At 37.5% G+C, this 18,717-nt stretch overlaps 3 protein-coding genes across 5 annotated transcripts; 1 reads left to right on the top strand and 2 right to left on the bottom strand.

Annotated features, from left to right (window-relative positions):
* Nucleotides 1–2,084: 2,084 nt before the first annotated feature.
* Nucleotides 2,085–7,752, bottom strand: LOC121748369 (eukaryotic translation initiation factor-like). Its single transcript, XM_042142678.1, has 9 exons — nucleotides 7,381–7,752; nucleotides 6,057–6,128; nucleotides 5,603–5,698; nucleotides 5,241–5,456; nucleotides 4,710–4,801; nucleotides 4,283–4,370; nucleotides 3,820–4,167; nucleotides 3,470–3,712; nucleotides 2,085–3,387 (listed from the first exon to the last, which is right to left on the bottom strand). Exons 1-9 carry the CDS (start codon nucleotides 7,534–7,536, stop codon nucleotides 2,368–2,370), a joined length of 2,331 nt encoding a protein of 776 aa, XP_041998612.1. The 5' UTR covers nucleotides 7,537–7,752; the 3' UTR covers nucleotides 2,085–2,367.
* A 1,275-nt stretch (nucleotides 7,753–9,027) lies between these two features.
* LOC121748651 (translation initiation factor IF3-4, chloroplastic-like) lies at nucleotides 9,028–11,835 on the top strand. Its single transcript, XM_042143125.1, has 9 exons — nucleotides 9,028–9,416; nucleotides 9,510–9,549; nucleotides 9,619–9,678; nucleotides 9,924–9,976; nucleotides 10,247–10,302; nucleotides 10,398–10,431; nucleotides 10,853–10,925; nucleotides 11,014–11,106; nucleotides 11,395–11,835. Exons 1-9 carry the CDS (start codon nucleotides 9,175–9,177, stop codon nucleotides 11,536–11,538), a joined length of 795 nt encoding a protein of 264 aa, XP_041999059.1. The 5' UTR covers nucleotides 9,028–9,174; the 3' UTR covers nucleotides 11,539–11,835.
* A 616-nt stretch (nucleotides 11,836–12,451) lies between these two features.
* On the bottom strand, nucleotides 12,452–18,717 carry LOC121749637 (AUGMIN subunit 8-like). 3 transcript variants are annotated; one of them, XM_042144220.1, is made up of 7 exons: nucleotides 18,596–18,717; nucleotides 15,037–17,090; nucleotides 14,598–14,717; nucleotides 14,189–14,305; nucleotides 14,002–14,091; nucleotides 13,087–13,194; nucleotides 12,452–12,785 (listed from the first exon to the last, which is right to left on the bottom strand). In XM_042144220.1, exons 2-7 carry the CDS (start codon nucleotides 16,933–16,935, stop codon nucleotides 12,702–12,704), a joined length of 2,418 nt encoding a protein of 805 aa, XP_042000154.1. In that variant the 5' UTR covers nucleotides 16,936–17,090; nucleotides 18,596–18,717; the 3' UTR covers nucleotides 12,452–12,701. The 3 variants fall into 3 exon arrangements, 2 of the variants coding, with proteins under 2 accessions (XP_042000154.1, XP_042000153.1); XM_042144219.1 differs by having other exon boundaries at nucleotides 15,037–17,125; nucleotides 18,596–18,650; XR_006039657.1 differs by lacking the exon at nucleotides 12,452–12,785 and adding an exon at nucleotides 13,766–13,901 and having other exon boundaries at nucleotides 15,037–17,125; nucleotides 18,596–18,652.

The raw sequence follows: 18,717 nt of genomic DNA, 5'->3' as shown, positions 1-18,717 counted from the left end.
AGATATTTTTTCCTTCTTAATATTACGCGTTAGATCTAAGGCATCAACAGATCAGATTGATTTTATAAAACTGGTTCCGTGTTGCATTATAGAAGGTGGTTGTATGCATTACAGAGTTATTATTGACATTTGACGGAAAAGTAACTGCCACATTTTGGTATCTGCGAATAATGCACCACATGGTCACGAGTAATGCATATAATTGACTATATAATGCACAATATGTGAACTGCAATGCATACGAACAAGATGTGATGTGTTATTATGTTTGACACACGTTTCTTGTTTCCCCTAAGGGTTTAATAAGCTTAGGGGCTAGGGTATAGTACGTACGCATTAATAACAATTTATAAAACGATACGAATAAATCACCAAATTGTCACGAGTAATGGATGTTATTAACTATATAATGCACAATATGTGAACTGCAATGCATACGAATAAGATGTACCATGTTATGATGTTTGACACACGTTTCTTGTTTCCCCTAAGGGTTTAATAAGCTTAGGGGCTAGGGTATAGTACGTAGACATTACTAAATACATGTATGTAATCTTCAATCCGTTGATTAACCCATATACACAATACATCTAATAATGCATAATATACTGAGATAATAACAATTAACAGCTACATAATGCACTACCTAAACCAAATAATGCACATACGTCAATAACAACAATTTGTGCATTATATAGTCAATTATATGCATTACTCGTGACCATGTGGTGCATTATTCGCAGATACCAAAATGTGGCAGTTACTTTTCCGTCAAATGTCAATAATAACTCTGTAATGCATACAACCACCTTCTATAATGCAACACGGAACCAGTTTTATAAAATCAATCTGATCTGTTGATGCCTTAGATCTAACGCGTAATATTAAGAAGGAAAAAATATCTAACATGTGAAAAGGAGAATAACGCTCCCCTATATATATATATATATATATATATATATATATATTGATTTGATGATTGCAAAAAGCAATATGTATTTGCCAAAAAATGTATTTGCCAAAAACAAATGTTTAGAATAACTCATTTTTATCAAATACTAATCACTTAAAAAAATGCACCGTTGCCGGGGATCGAACCCGGGTCACCCGCGTGATAGGCGGGAATACTAACCAGTGTGACGCAAAAGGGTTATGCGTCATTAGGGTAAGACGCATAACCCTTATGCGTCGTTGAACGACGCATAACCCTTGTGCGTCATTAACCAAAGACGCATAAGGGTTGTGCGTTTCATTAATAACGACGCATAACCCTTGTGCGTCACTCCCCCATTCGGAATAAATCTAATCTTCTTCATTAAAATAGAATTCAATTAACATGTTTTACCAAAAAAAGAAAGAACTCTCAAGTTATACGATGGCTGGTGGTGATGGTTTTTTGAATGAAAAGGAACGAAAGAAAACAAAGGTACATAAGGATTTTTATTATTGCTTAATGATTTAAGATAACAAGATTTCTATTTATATTAACTAAGGACCTATGGTTGGTTCGACTCTCTTTTGCATATCAGAAAGGAACCAATGAAGAAAACCCAGCATGGAACTTATATATACGCTCGACTTATTACTCCTAGTATATGGATTAGAATTTGGTATTACTAAAGAATAAATATTCTACACATTTTTAAATTGAAAGTGTTTTTTTTATGTTTTTTAATCTTAAAATTAAACAAATACAAAAATATAAAGCTCGAACTAAAATTTAATGAACCCCAAATTAGAAGTATACTAATCATAGAGTGTTGAGTTTTGTAGAGAATATCAATATCTCAAGTTTGGGGGTGAAATTTGGGTGTAAAGGTTGAAGAGTTTATGATTCTCATGGAAGAAGTTGTAGGAGAGAGAATTTGGTACTCATATGCTTCATGCTTGGTTTCGTATATTTGTGGTTGATGAATCAATGAGGATGGTTTGAGTTGATGAGAGTTTGTACTCGTGCGCGAGAAGCTTTTGACTGGGTTTGGGAGTTTTGATATTGTTATCAAGTTCCATTAATAAACTTCCAACTTTATTTAATCCATCAAATTAAATATACTACTATTAAGCTCCAATGACAAAAGAAACCATGGCAAGGAAAATATCTTGGATTAAAATTAAATTATGATCTCACAAAACTTAACATGACGAACTAATACAAAACAAGAGGACTCTCAAATCCCATTCTCCAGCGATTATGGCCTTGATTAGCCACAATGCGTAACCAAAATCTCTTTTTTTAAAAACTAATCTTTTCCTCTCTATTAATACACTATTACCACCTCCAGCAAAAATATCCAGCCAACCAACATCACTTGCATATTTTGGCTGTGAGGTTGCAAGTCGCGTTGCTCCCGAAACAAGGCATGAGGTCTAGAACAGGCTCTCACAGGCGGCAACCTCAGACGCCTGCGCATTCAGCAACTGCTTCCCAGCCGAGTCGTTACTCACAGTCTTCATAACAGCAGCAAAGACGGCCTTTTGGAAGTAGTCATCGCCCACCTTTGCCACCATCTCCTTCACGACATTGAAGTCAAGTGCCCCTGCCAACACAAGTTTCCCAATAATTTCACCAAAATTAGCCGGAGCTTTTGGTAAATCAATGGCAAGATCTTCCAGTAGCGCTGCGTAGCTGAGACACCCTGTTCCAATGTCATCAGCATTAACAACCTTCTTTTCAAACAAGTAGACCATGAGTTTAGAGACTGGTTCGACGCATGGGGGTGCTTTCTCCAATGCGAGTGATATAGCTTCTTTGACCATGTCAGAATGATAAGCTGGGGACTTCAGTTCTAGAACACATTCCAATGCTTCATCGAGAAGTTTGATGCTAAAGTATTCCTCCATCAGCGATTTCGTCTTTCTCGTGAACTCGTCAAGACTCAATTTCGCAGTTGGAGGCAATGGCTTGTCAGCAACTGGAGCTGGAGCCTGTCTAACTGACGCAGGTGCTTCAGATACAGGTTCAACAGTAGGAGCTCGAGCAGGCACACCCATACCCTGCATGAGAGCACTAGTTTTGCTACCCATGAAACCACCAGTACCTTGAGGTAGGAATTGTGGGTTAACCGAAGGTGTCTTCCCTGGCAGTTGAGGCTGAGCACGAGCAGGAGTCTGAGCCATTGAACCATCACCTCTTGGCATATTTCGAGATCTAGGAACCTCCCAATTGTCATTACCAATTCCCGGCATCCCTGGCATTTTCCTTACTCCCGGCATCCCTGGCATCATACCACCTGTACCAGGCCGGTTCATTGGAAAGCCAGTAGGAGAGAGACCCCCTTGACCCCCAGCCATTACTCTGCTGTTTCTCATGCCAGCAGTGGCACCTGGGCGTAACCCCATATTCTTCTCAGCTTCCGTGTGAATCTCGGTAATGGTTTTGGCTTTTACCTTGAAAATAACAACACATAAACACAAAAATATAACCACGGAAAATATGTACGAAGAAAAAATAATAGGCTATGAATGCTACCTCTTCACGTCTTGGTACCCAGTTGTTTGCACGCGTATCTAGAACATTGCGTATCATAAACCTAAGTCGTGCAGCCAGCTGAGGGTGTGCTCCCAACTCCTTCAAGCGACTGAAATATGTATCATTGATACGCCTTGATTTTTGGTTCTCATCAAGCTGTTTCCCAATTGTGCTGAAGAACTGACATATGGCCTCAACATTCTCCTCTTCTGGACAACTTGAACTGTCCTGTCCCAGGAGTTCCTGCTCAAAAAAATTTCATGTCACGCATAAGCAAAGAGGAATAAGATCAACTTATGCCATAAAACGAACAGCAATGGCGCACACAAGATGAGATAGGAAAAGAGAACCTGAACTATGTGATGAACAATCCTCTCAGGAACCATCTTCTGTTTCAGAAGTTCTCCAATTAAGCGGATATTTCCAAGCGTACGAAGTTTGTTTAGCCTCTCCTTGTCCCTTTTCTCAGATTCTAGCTCAGCAGTCATTTGTTTGACCTCTTCCCTCAATTTGTTAGCACCTTCAAATGCCTCCTGGCAAATGTTCAAGAGAATTCGCTTAAATGTAAACTCTTTGCCACCGGGCACATCTGATGGGAATGGAGGAAGCTTTGCATTGAGGTCCGAACAGAGCAAAGCATACATGGGGCAAAATGTCGGCTCCAACACAGCCTTGTCAAATATCAAGGAGATAACACCCTGATGACAAAATAATAAAAGCTCTTAGAAACAAACCAATTATGGTGTATCAAGATTGAAGACCAATGGGATGTATATCAAAACAACCAGAAATCTATTCTCCAGGATCTTTCACCTTTAAAATATCAGCTGTTGTTATCCCAGAGTCTATTAATTGATCCTTCAGAAGATCAAATTTCTCAGGAGTCAGCTTGTTCAATATCCTGCATGGAAGACACAGTGATAAGCACAACTTATACATAACAAGAAGTCAGCATCATCCTACACTATAGCATCTGCAAACTGAAATAATCAACAATCCAAAAGACTGTGTCGGCTAGTCAATTCAATAATCCAACGCAAGACTCCAGTTTATGGTATTTCCCGTATAGTATCTCAAAGCAAAACATTGACAAACAATATGGGTAAGAATGTAGGACTGCATAAAGAACACTCTAAAAGATATATAGCAGAACCAACATAGGCAAGAGCAGAAGAAAAACTTCTAATAAAACAAGGCAGTGTATGGGCATCAGAAATAACATTAACAAAATAGGTTTTACCCCTTCACTGTTTTCAGAACACGTTCCTCCTCAGATAGATTACCCCTTCGAGCAGACCATGGTGCATCAGCCTTGATTAGAGTCTGTACAACCTGTTACAGACACAGCACAAAAATACACTCAATAACTTCAGAAAGAACCACAAACAATGGTAAAGTATATGCTCTAATTATGACTAGCATGACCTCTCTTTTTCTCTATCGTCACACCCAGCATAAATAACTGGGGCTTAATGAAAGGAAATAGAAGGAAAGGAGAAAATAGGGAAGATTCCCAGGATCCTTTAGGAATTTTAACCAAAAAGCTTGGGTAGTATAAGAAGGCCTAGGGTATACATGACAGATCGACATATTAGATACACAACCCAAAAGTGTGCAGCCAAGATCACATTATTACAAATATGAGCTTGTTATCCTGGTAAAGGACTTCAATATCTAGATACAATTTCAGACCAGGTCAGGATTAGATCACAAACAGTGTATTTATTGTATTAGCATACAAATACACAGTAAATTATCAGAGGTAACTTACCCCTTGGTTTGAAGATATCTGTGATCTGGCATACTGTGAGTTAGTTTGATCTTGCTTATTGTACTGGTTAGCATCTTGTTGCCACCTTCCAGGATGGTCCCTGTCTCTTACTGACTCCCAGGATCTCTCCTCTGCAGGAGCAGGCAACTGTGTAGAACGATTACGCCAGTCACGGTTGTCCAGCTCAGAGAAACGGCTCTGGAGCTGATCTGAAACCTATAGAAAAAAGTATATAACAAGGAATTGTAAAGTCATCAATGCAAACAAATGCCCAGAGCTAAAAAATGAATGGTAACTAAACTATCTAGGAGTAGGAAGTATCAAATAATGTCAAGTGATTATAAGATTTCTATGGAACTTACATTGCTTTCTCCACGACTCCAGCTGATATCTGTACCAAACTCAGCTTCAACTTCTTGTTTAACTTTCAAAATTTTCTCTGGGATGGTGGTTACCACCTATAGAAGAATATCAAGCAAAAAGCAAACCGCTGCTATTAATACAGAAAATCACTACCATGCTTTGCTTCAAATAAGCTAGATCATATATCAACAAAAATCCATCAAATGGTGAACATCTCCATCTCTAAATAGGTAATGAAAGACCTAAAAGCATGTAAGGACAATAGTGGACATGTAAAGAACCTGGAAGAGATGGAAAATTATTTTCCTTTAAAATTTTTAGATAGTAGATGCTACATCTCGTACTAAATGTTGAAATGAAAGGATGAACACGCAAAATGTGTTTATTATAAATCATCACAACCTATCAAGGGTTTATTTACTAAAGAATAAGGGCAACAAAAAGAAGCCTTACCTCCCTTAGCTTAAGTAACAGATCTCTAGTGTAACGGATCCGCTCATGACCCTCAAATCGAGATTCTCCAGTCTGTAATACATAGCAAAAGACAGTTAAAACTAGCATACAAGTACATGATAATTTCCTATTTTCCTAGAATTTTTTCTGAACTGCCAGTTAGCTCACATAGAGAATTGCCTTTTAAGAGAACCGAGAGAATAATGCACAGGGAAACAACTAAACCAAATAACACAGATGAACAAATAACATTATGGAGTTGGAGTTGGACTTGGACTGAGTGACAAATAATACAGAAAGGTAATACAAGAAAGATCTATCATATGTTGAATTACATCTCTAGTAGCTAACTCAAGGTACAATGATAGCAAGATGCCACAGAGGTCAGAGTATGAGAGGTGCTTTCCCAAAAAATTCAATGTCACAAGCTGGGAAACACAAAAATCAACAAGGATGACTCAGTTTCTCAAAAACAGAGTTTTGTAACAAGATAAATGCTTGCCCAAACTGATGGTTGTAAAAGGAATCAATTTGGCCCTTCCAAAATAAGCATACATGTAACTGCTCAGAAAGTCCAATCACACAAAAATCAACGAGGATTACTCAGTCCCTCAAAAAATAGAGTGCTGCAACAAAAAATGCTTGCACAATCTGATTATTGTAAAGGAATTCCAATTACACAACAAGACGCTGGTAATATACATACACTAAGTTAGTGGAAACATGGGCCTTCAGTTATGGATTGTTTATGCCCGTATATCTACATTCTAAATTACAGAAATTACTTACCTTGAGAGAAAAGCCAAAGATCAGCACGTGTATAGAATATGACACATTCTAAACAACCTATATGTTTTTAATATGAAAATGCAAAAACGACTTTATTCTCTTTGTTGAAATATCTAAACTTTCAAGAAAAAAAATAAAAGCCGTTATGAGATTCCTTAACACAACAAAAAAAAAAACCAGTATAATTAACCTAAGAGGAAATTAATTGAAAACCCTATAACAAGCATCCAATGTAAACCGTTTCTAATAATTTAAAGAATAAAGATAATATATTTAGCCTAAACCATTCAATCAGCTAATGCCGAAATCTAAAAGTTCTTAAAAAAAGTACCGACAGATTAGATACAACAACAATAAACGACACTCATTCCAAATCGGGAAAAAACCACTATGACAACAGCACAGTAGACTAATCATCACGCGTAAAGCTGCAGATGCACCACAACGTGGTAAATTAATAAATCAACAAAAAAGATCCCAAAACAAATCAAGAAAACCTAGATCTGACATCGGATTGCAAAAAGAAAGCATCTACCTTGAGAGAAGAAGCAGCACCGCCGCCATGAGGACGCAGCACGGGCAGATCGGAATTCGGCGCCGCAGACGAATCAAAGCGTGGGACGAATGCTTTGCTTCCGCCGCGCGTGCCGCCACCTGGTCTCAAGCTTAAAACTGTCTGATCAGCCTGCATAACTCGCAAATCAAAATCCACCGAACAGTTGAATCCGCCGCAAAAGGTTTGGAAGAGGTATCTATATATGTGTGATATACAGATATTTTGTATTGTCACGTATATATACGTGAAACGTGAAGATATGGGCGAAAAAAGGAAAGATGGGAGAGGGATTTTTAGAGAGAGAGATTGCGTTTCCTCTCTCTATTTGGGAGAAAAGGAGAGTGCAATGGCGTGAGGTGGTGTGTTTATATATGCACACAGAAAAACCCTTATTTGTAGTGAAAGATTGGGTTGGTTTTTTGGAGGGCATTTTCGGAAAACCGGCAATTTCACTATTTTAGCATATCAAACTCTTGTGTAAAATTAGGTCCATTTTTCACACATGACATGAATGATGAATCATAAAAATGCCAAAAAAATAAAATTAAATATACATCCTAAAGAGTATATTACCAAATTTGCAATACTATAAATTTCGGTATATGCAGTGGCGTTATGGATGTTTGTGTTATTGAGGTTTTGTTGCTGCTCTGTGGCATTGGATTTCATCCCATCTTTTTATTTTGTGTTTTTAGGTAAAGAAATATGAATGGAAAGTAGCCATCTTTAGATAAGAAAATCCCTGTAATAATAAAAAGATGAATTAGGCAATAAAGTACACCACGGCTATTTATATTATCTTTTAATTGAAAAATTGGACCACAGCGGTTCGATTATACTAATGTAGTGAATAATAAAGAATTACTACTATATACATAAAATGTCGAACATGATTTACATAATCTAGATACTATATTGAAAAATGTGAGGTGTAAGTATAGTATATTGTAACAAAATAAAATCACGTTGAGTAAATTAACGAACTATGCTCGAACATATAATACTATTGGTTTAATTTAAGGTTTCATTCTCATGTATAGTTGGTTTATTCATCTAGGTTGTAATTTTAATTTTTTCATATTGATTTTTCTCCGATAATACTATCAATTGGGTTGTGACGAGTGAGTCGATCGAGTACCTTAGATTTGTTTTACTTTTTACTATTTTCTCATTTAAATTGGCTCCTTTTAAATTGTCAAGTATCATTCATACCAACATATTGGTATACTAAGTGATAGGTGATCAGATCTATTACATTTTGGAATCCAAATCCTTGACCTAATACTTGAGGGGTGAGATGTTTTTTTTGCTATTATCAAGGGTATTCCATAATGGGCCGAATAACTATTTCTTATGCTGATTTGTAGACATCTCGATAGGTGGGACAATTGTTCTAAGAATTTAATATTCAAAGGTAGAGAACGATCCTTTAACCATTTGCTTAGTTAAAATAAACGAGTTTTATATCATTCGACCACATCCCTTGAATTTGAAGTGATGAGATGTTAAATTTGCCCCTTGAATTTGAAGTAATGAGATGTTAAGTTGATCCCTTTTAAATTGTTCGAAGTAATGAGATGTTAAGTTGATCCCTTTTAAATTGTTCGATAGGGACGCTACTACTTCTAATTTTTCGATCTAAGCATAAAATAAGAATATCAAAAGCTGAGTTCAAAAAATCTCTCAAAAATTTTATGGATAAGATGATAATCGACTCCTGCATGCGTTGGTGGGCTTAAAACTTCAACACCTCCACTGCTCAACCCTCCCGCCATGGCTGGTCTGACCAGCACCTTCCATCATCCCTGTACATCCCAACTGCCCAAATCCTTCAAACCCTCTTCCATCCACCTCCACACCTTTTCCGTCCGCATCCTCAGCCCCAAAACCGCCCCTTGCCCCTCAATTCGCACCACTATCTCCGCCCGCTACGGCGGCGGCGGCGGCGGAGGAGGAGGCGCGCCTCGGAGGTCCAAGCCCCCGGAGGATGAAGCCCTAGACTTCTCTTCGGTTAAGTGAGTTGTGAATTTGCGTGGTCCCGGGATAAAGATTTGGTTTTTATTTTTATTTTTTAATGTGTGGTGTTCAATCTTTGTGGTTTGGAATAGGTCGGATACTGTTAGGCTTATTGATCAGCAGCAGAAGATGGTGAGTGTGTGTGGTAAGTGTGTTTATGGAGGAAGGTTTAGTTTGATTGAAAATTGTGATCTTGATTAGGTTGGAGTAGTAACAAAAGCTCAGGCTTTTCAAATGGCTGAGGATGCTGAGCTTGACTTGGTATGCTTATTTATTGGTCTATTTTGTATCCTTTTCAATACTTTCTTGCTGAATTTGTTCCTCTGCCTCCCTCCATACTTTCATAGCTATGGTTCATATTGTGGGAGTTCAAGATTTCATTTTTAATAATTCATTTCATGATAAATTGTGTCTCTCTAGGATAAAAATGTAATGGTAATGAATCAATCACAAGTATAAGGCTAGGGTCTGATGTTTCTCCTTGTTTTGGATTTGTATCTTGTTAGGTGATATTGTCTCCGGACGCAGAGCCTCCAGTTGTTAGAATTATGGATTACAAGTAAGACATTTGTTGCCCCTTGTTTTTTACTATCTTTTGTTAAGGATGATCTTGAACAATTCTCTCAAGTTAATCATCGATGTGTTTGCTTGGGAAAATGCATCTGACTGTAACCGGGATATTAGGATTTTATATTCAATCCATAATATAGCATTTCATTGAATAGACTGACGCCATCGTGGTCTTGTTTTATGTCAGAAAGCAGATGTTGTTTCAGCTAATTATGATGGGCTGATTTGTGCTTACATATTTGTTTATTTATTCGTGCAGTAAATATAAGTATGAGCAGCAGAAGAAGAAGCGAGATCAGCAGAAGAAAAGCTTGGGTAAAGATGTTTTCTTGTTTTGGGTTTATTCTGTTTTTGCATTAGTCATGAGCAATTGGGACATTGGGTTTCTAAAGTGCTGATGTGAATGGCAGCTAGCCGCATGGATATGAAGGAACTAAAGATGGGGTAAGTGATCTCGCTACACCAGTTTACATTATGCAAGTGTCAAGAGCTTTAGCTTTAATTCTGTTCATTATCATTTTTCCACCAATTCTTAATTCAGTTATGTAGTTCTTTACAACTTTGTGACGCTTTAAATAGTGGAGTAGTTCAAATTTTGTAGATAGAATCATAGAAATGGATTTTGCCAACACTCTTTCGAATAAAGGCCCATGATAAAAGTTTACTTGCTAATATCTTGTACCTGCACACAGATTTCATCATTTTATTTTCTTTGATGCAAACCTGCAGTAAACATATGCCTGGATGATGAACTCTGTTACATCTCATAGTTTAGAAGATGTTAAACCATGGACCTTGAGTCTCTTTATCTACCTATCTACTTTTTGGCATCTCGATTTTAGTTACCTTCTCCTACCTTTGGCAGTTATAACATTGATGTTCATGACTATTCCGTGCGTTTGAGGGCAGCAAAGAGATTTTTGGCTGATGGAGACAAGGTTGCTTCAATTTCTTTTTCTGAGAAAAGCAAATGAAACTCTAATTATTGCAGGATCATATTTTGAAAATTCAACATCATTCCTGCAGGTCAAAATCATGGTGAATTTGAAGGGGCGTGAAAACGAATTCAGAAATAATGCTATTGAGCTTGTCAGACGGTTTCAGGCTGACGTTGGGGAGGTACAACCAGTGACCCTCTTTGATTTTAGTGAATTTGATACTATTACTTATCCAGCAATTTGTGACCATAGACTGTTTCATATTGAAATAGACTGAATATTAGCTCGAAGTGAAAGTTACTCAGTAGAATTTGTGATAAGAACTCATTAATGAAGTTAGCTTCATTGCTGCTTAGCTATTGATTTAATTTCTCTGTATGAAATGGATAGCTCATGCTGGTGTTTTAGGTGTGTCTTTGTGTGTATATATTCGACAATGGTAGGTTTTAATAACTTGTTATCTTCACAGCTGGCAGTTGAGGAAGCCAAAAGTTTCAAGGACAGAAACATCTTCATCGTGTTGGTGCCAAACAAGGTCGTTGTACAGAAGTCTCAAGAACCACCAAAGAAAAAGGATGATGCCGTAGCAAATGAGGTTTCAGCTAGTGTTTGAGTGCAATTAGGCGATTTTGTATCCTCACGAAGTGAAATGATCAGGTAGCTTTAAACTTTATCCTCTTATGATTCTATGCTCGTGTCTGTGTATAGAGGTTCAGAGCAAAACTTGTACAAGAATGGTGTGCCTTGAGTAAAAACGACAATGAACAGCCATTATAGTTTCTCAGTAGACTTTAGTAGCACAATTTGTCTCACTTTACTGTGAGTTTGGGAATTGTTTGTGACAATTATGTATGTTGATGTTGTTGGGTAATAAACTTGGGAAAAGTAAAGTTTCTCTTTCTTATGGTAAGCATTTGGTCACTGCTGAATTTTCCATCATTGCAAGTAAACTTAATTGTTTTTCTTTTTGAAATATACTTTCTAGAAATTCACTTGGAAATGAAGATAGCAATTGGATAAATAGAACTGGAGGAATTGATTTTTAGTTTGGATGTAAATGACATATTCGAATAAAGCTACATGAAAATGGCATATCGCTTTCTCGGGTAATTCATCGAAGAGGGTCCTAGCAAGCTCTAGCTCGTGTAGACGGGGGAATTAGAAGCAAAACCAGAGTTCACACAGAAGCCATGCATGGTTCGAGTGTGATCCAAATGGAAGGAAAACCGGAATCAAACCAACTACACTATTCAAGCTAACTCTGTTCTCTGATGAAAGCAGTTGAAACATCTGCAGTGATTGCTCAGCGTCACCTTTACAAAGATATCATTGCGTTCTAGGCATTAAACAGAAATCGACCAGTCTAGGCATCTCCATATTTCGAACACAAAGAGACCAAACAAGTAAACAACTGAAAATATTTCAATATAAGCTGTCAAATGTTCCAAGTAGAGTTCCTAATAAGAAAACTAATTCAATTGTATAAAAAGTTTTAGCATCCTCTGTAAATAAATGAACCATCAGAATACCTCTGTAATTTTCCTTGCATTTCAACTTGTGTCTATTCTTTTCGGAGGTTAATACAAAGTACAAACTACATAGGATGAGGGGAGGCCCTAAACAGAAGGGTAAAAAGAATAAATATAACTTATTTTTTCTAACCTACCTATAACACTGAAGCGAGACAAGAAAATGGGCAACAAAACATCCATTTACAGTCGCAAAAAGCTCAAGTTCTTACATTGCTTTCTCGTATGCAAGAACTTTGGAGCTGTCTTAATACCCATATATTGCCGTTTCATCATTGCTCCAAGCTTGTTTCATCTGTAGTAGATGGCTCCTGAGGCTGTATTCTTCCACCTGCCAAATACGTTCAACCTAATCAGCTATTTCCTGGCTCAAACTTACAAGAACCATAAAACAAAATGCCAAATCATACTCACTTTGGAGCTAGATTGAAAACAGTATCAAACATAAAAGTTATACTCCGTATATGGTAGCCTCATATTTTTATTCACCCGAACTGAACTATTTAATAACTGAGCATGAGCATGAGTATGATGGAAGTGCCACTGAGTCTCATAAGGTTTTACACAAGAAAGCACAAATAGGGAAGATAACAGGAATATTTCAATCCTTTGACCACAGTGCTTGTTCTTACCTGCAATTCAGCAATGGAGATCAACATTGATTCATATTCATCAAACATAGCTCTTCCCTCTATTACTACATCAGCAAGTTCGGACACCAAGCAGTTCATCTTGTCAACCTGCATGATTGGAACACAATACTTTGAAGTGGTTGTAAACTATGAGTTTGCCAAGGTTTGTCTTTTTACCATGGTGATTAATTTACTAGCGGAGCAAGTATATTTACTTAATAAAATGATTACTTCGTCTCAAATTATACATGGGGACACATGGCCCATCTAACAGAATGAAAAGATAATGAATCAAATGCATTATTTTCTTTTTGCCCCATGTATGTAGCATCCTCAATAAAATAAACACAAAAGTTTCTGAGAATTTGGAACAGAATACTTTCGAAACCTCTAGAACAAGCAAAGCTATAGGATATGCTGAAATGTAGAACAAACATTTTGAGATCTCTGCCTACGTCAATAAAACTAAAAAAATACTATAAAAATATAAAGATGATCCTACAATTTAAATACAGTTACAAGGATCAAAGTATTTATTTTACAAAATATACTCATTCTAAGGTCATAAGTCACAAAAAAAAAACTCATTGGTCATGCCACCATCCACAAAATATAGGCAACTATATTTGAGTAAGTATGTTATTATTTGTATATGAGAACAAAGCTAAGAAAATTCAACCACATCGAAATCAGTATGCAATGAGTGCTTCCAGATGTTAGCCTTGAGTTGCTCAGTTGAAAATTTGCACCAACTCCTAATAAGGTCTCTTAGTAACATCCAGAAAATTGATATGTGAATATGATGTGAGAAGCACCTACATGGATTGGCCAAAAATAGGTCTACTCATACTGGATCAACTAAGTGGAACTTGTAGTTAGATACAGGAGCAAATTAATTAGAAGAAAACATGTCACCTTCAAAAGTACCGAACATAAGGAGGACCCCATTGCCTGCATCACATCAACAGCAGAGCATACAGCCTCCTTAATTGTTTTAATATTACCCTGAAAATTTTAGATTTACTCAAGTTGTTTCTCTTATACAAAAGTACTTGTTCATTTTTCTTCAGTAAATTACCATACAAAGTATTCCACTACATACCCTTGCTCCTCTTATGACTGGAACAAGAACCGTGCTAGCTTGCAGATCCTCTATGGCCCAAGTTAATGAGCTAATATGATCCGTTTCAATCAATGCCCACTCGTTAAGACCACAGATCTGACATGTTGTATTTGGATTAGAAAATGCATGAATCCTTTTCATCGTATAGACTAGCATGAGATGACGGGATACTTAGTAGCATCACACATAATCTCATGTTGGGGATAAATAAAGAGAAATATATCATCTACGCTAGTTTAGTTTTACAGCAGAAATTAGGAAACACAATGAATATGATGAAATGTTTCAGAAAATGGAAGAGAGTAATATCAACTAAGGAAGCTAAAAGAATCAAAATAAGGTGCATCTATGTTCATCAGAATTATGGTCAAAATAAGAGAAGTATTACTTGATTGTCCAAAACTGAGTAAAGCTTCAACTTGAGCTTTAATTTCTGAATCTCAATCCTTTTCTCCATTATTGAGTCCCAAAGAGAAGTGATTTCCACCCACACACTGCACATCACTCTCTGCATCACCCAAATCAAAGAGGGGCTTATAATTTCTGGGAGTTTGTTAAAAGTTAAAAATGAAATAAGACAAGAGGGAAGAAATTAAATTTATATATGCATGTCTTACTTTGTCCAATGGAGTATAGAAGCATGGTGTGCTTAAATGAAAAATAGCTAATAGAAAAGGAACAGAAATACAAAATGGAGGTCCAAAAGGTTCAAAATATGCAGAAATTGTGCATCTAAGAGAATGGACAATTTGTTCTGACGATGGAAGAGATAAATAGCTGGAAAATTAAAATGAAGACATAACTATAGACACAAGATAAGCTCATACCTCTACTTTTACTCTCTGGGATTGCAATGCATCATCACTCTGAGCATTTGCATATCTCCATTGCAAGAGTCTATTATATAAAAGACGCAAGTTATGGACATCTTCAATGTGATTTGCAGCCTTCTTTCCATGTCTGATATCTGTAATGAAACTAAGAACTGAAGCTGCACTTTGAAGTTTTCTGGTGGGGCTGGATGGTCTTATCCGAGCAGGGCTGGATCCTCTTGAAGAATTGACAGCCTTTGCTCGAGAGGGACTGATCCATCTAGACACAGTAGATATCAATCCAAGATTTGGAACAACCAGATGTTTAGCAGCAGCATTTGACATTTTTGTTTTATCTGATGAACTTGAAGAATCATCAATCTGTGGTGAACAATCATCAACTAAACACCCATTGACCGTTGCTATTCCACTCTCATCATGAGATACTAACAAATCATTTGTAGATTTGACCAAAGGTTTACTTTTCTTATCCAGAGATACTATCCTGGGGGAAAGTGTACCTCTTTCCGTATGGGATGAAGATGAAGCTTTGGTAGTCCTACCAACCAAATCAATACTTCGATTCGGAATAGGGCTTCCATCCAGAGACGGCCACCTGATTGAAGAGGTAATTGTTTCTGGATGGAACGAAGATGAAGTTCTGCTTGTCTTATCAGCTAAATCTATACTTCTACTCTGAAAAGCATTGCCATCAGGAGATAGTCTCTTCAGTGAAGATGTACCACTTTCCAAATGGGGAGACAATGAAGATTTGCTTTTCTTATCTGGAATGTCAATACTTCTATTTAACATAGCATTGACATCCAGAGATAGTCTCCTGTGGGAAGGTGCACCTGTTCCACCATAGGATAGAGATGAGGGCCTGCTTGTCTCGTCAGCCACGTCGATACTTCTATTAGGACCAGCTGTGCCATCCAGTGAGAGTCTCCTGGGGGAAGGTGAACCTGTTTCTTGACGGGATAAAGATGAAATTTTGCTGATCTTATCAGCAACGCTGTTACTTCTAGTAAGAATGGAGGTGCTATCTGGAGCTTTTCTCCTGCGGGAAGGTGTACCTGTTTCCGAACAGGATGAAGGTGAAGTTTTGCTTCTCATATCAGCCAGGTCGATACTTTTGCTTGAAACAGTGATCCTATCCAGGGATGTCTTCCTAAGAGAAGGTGTAGGGGATGGCTTCCTAAGAGAAGAAGTAGGTCTTTTCTTATCATCCAGGGCAGTGGGAACTTTCCCAGCTGTTGTGCTTGGCCATCGATGTTGATCCACCATACGTGGATACAAACTATCAACAGGTTTAGAATTCTCAGATTGAGCAGAAGAATTCTTACCTTTGAGTGGAATCTGCTTCCTTTCAGGTGTAGGCTTTCTTGAAGCTGGAACTTCAGCCTGTCTATGAGCAACATTTGACGATTGCCTCAGAGTTCGATCAGGCATATAAGAAGCTGGTGTTTCTTTCTTATTAATAGGACCAGAAAATGTATCAGACTGGAAAGAAACATTTAGGCTCCGCATTGTGGAAGGCCATAAGGACTCCGGTATCTTAATGCCGGCTACCTTTCTCGATGCCAACAACAATTCTGCAGTTGTATCCTGAATTGGGGTTGATGGAGATCGAGGTGATGATGGTCGAGAGGGGCGATTTCTTTCAGCTGATACAGCCCTCTTTGCTGCTGCTGAAAACGTTGAGGTTGAGGATGTCCTGCTGGATATTGGCGAAGAACAGCGTTTCGAGGGTGAAGATGGTACAGGTGACCTATACCTCGAATGAACTTCTCTTGTTTGGGCAAGTGGAGTGACTCCATTCTTGTTGTCAGCTGAAACCAGTGGTAGTCTTGTTCTCTCAGCAGCAGATTGCTTCTGTAACGCTTGCTCTTGCTCAGGTTCATATACATCCATCCAAATTGTGCAAATTAGACCACATTGACGGCCCCCTTCACATACTAGTCGACCACCTTAAATTTAATACCCGTCTGGCTTTCACTTATCCCAGTTAATCTATCAAAAATTCGGACCAATGCCTCTTACAAGAGAACCTTTACCATCCTGAAAATCTGCCAACAAATTTGCAGCCAGAATTATGACACAGCTGAGAAAATAGATAGAGAAAAGATTGAGTCATGATGAAAGAATAGAGATCTCAGAAGTCAGAAGGATGAATTTGGGTTCAGCCAACAAATAGAAATGTACTTTCTGCATTCGACATCATACAACTCAGCAGAAAGATGGGGGAAGTAGAAACTATCAATAAATAACAGAGACAAACCAAGCAGCAGAAGAAGCAAATTTAAATCTTCCTTTAATTAAGGAAGAGAGGGAAAAGGGTGGGGACAGGGAGGGGGTGAGTTGGATAAGAGTGCATTCTCTTGCTTTAAGATTTTAATTTTATGAATCTCCTTTTCTTATTTCCTCTTTGAATTATGGTCCCCAGCCTTTTGTCCCTGTCACGGGAATGCCATGGCTGGCTGGGCTGGAGCTGTATATGCAACACACACACACACACAAACACACACATCAAGTAAGACTCACATTCATAGCCCCTATTATGCTAATCCCAACCTATGATCACACAAAATGGGATTCTGCGATCTTAATCTCTTCGATTGAAGAAGTCAACATCACAGACACACTCCCCAATAATCATCACATAAGCACAGATAATCGAAATTTTCCACTCTTCTCTCTCACAAATTGAAGGGGAAATCAAGTAATAAGCCAGCAGCATAACTCTCTTTAACTTCTGATAACCAATTGAGTCCGCAAGAAACCAACAAGATGGAAAATCACATCTTCTTGTTGGTAAAAACTAAAATAGTTCCAAAACAAATGATTAAGAATCCATACTAATATTTACTTTCTTTCCGCCATTAAGTGTAAACAATTCAAAATCATTACAAAAATATTAGAACAGGGACATGGAGGCCACGTGCTGGAAGGATCATTGTCTATCCCCATGAATTCACACAGCCCCATACAAACTACAACCACAATAAAATAATCTATCGGACCGCTAATTGTCATTAATTTGCATTGATTAAGCATCGTTAATGGCATAAATTGCTGAGATAAATATCTGGCATTGTCCTTTTTGCATTTTCTTTTTGCGGATGCAGGAACAGAATCTGGTTCTTATCAGATTATTTTAGAAAACATCAGAATTTAAACATCGACGAACTTTCTATTTGTTTCTTTTACATGAATAAATGCACCAAGTAATAGCTAATAGGTAATAGCACGTCCTTAAATTTGCCAGCACCATAGATTTCTCCAATAATCATTTCCATAAAAGAAGCTCCAGTAAATCCAGTTTAATCAGCTTAAATTTCCAGATTGCGCAGCTAAAAAATTCAAAAATATTTTACATTTTCCGATCAATAAAACCATCCATCCAAGTAAGATTTTGCTCAATTTCACTCAAAGAAAAAAAGGATTAAACGATTGAAACTGAATTGCAGCAATAAGCATCAATTTTTTTTTACAAATAAGCGATCCTTACAAATCCAAAATACTACTAATAATAATCTAAAGCAAAAGCTGAAACAATAGAATAAATGTGTACCTTTTCCAGTAAGATCAAAGACTGTCGACAGATTTGATCGGCCGTGATCGAAATGGTGGAAGTTTTAGTTTTAGACGTTGGAATTTCAGAATAATATACTGTGATCGACAAGACGGGGTGAC

The sequence above is a fragment of the Salvia splendens genome, chromosome 9 (assembly GCF_004379255.2).
Source record: "Salvia splendens isolate huo1 chromosome 9, SspV2, whole genome shotgun sequence".
NCBI classification, from domain to species: domain Eukaryota; kingdom Viridiplantae; phylum Streptophyta; class Magnoliopsida; order Lamiales; family Lamiaceae; genus Salvia; species Salvia splendens.
The sequence above is the reverse complement of the archived record's forward strand: the minus strand, read 5'-3'. Positions and strand labels throughout refer to the sequence as shown.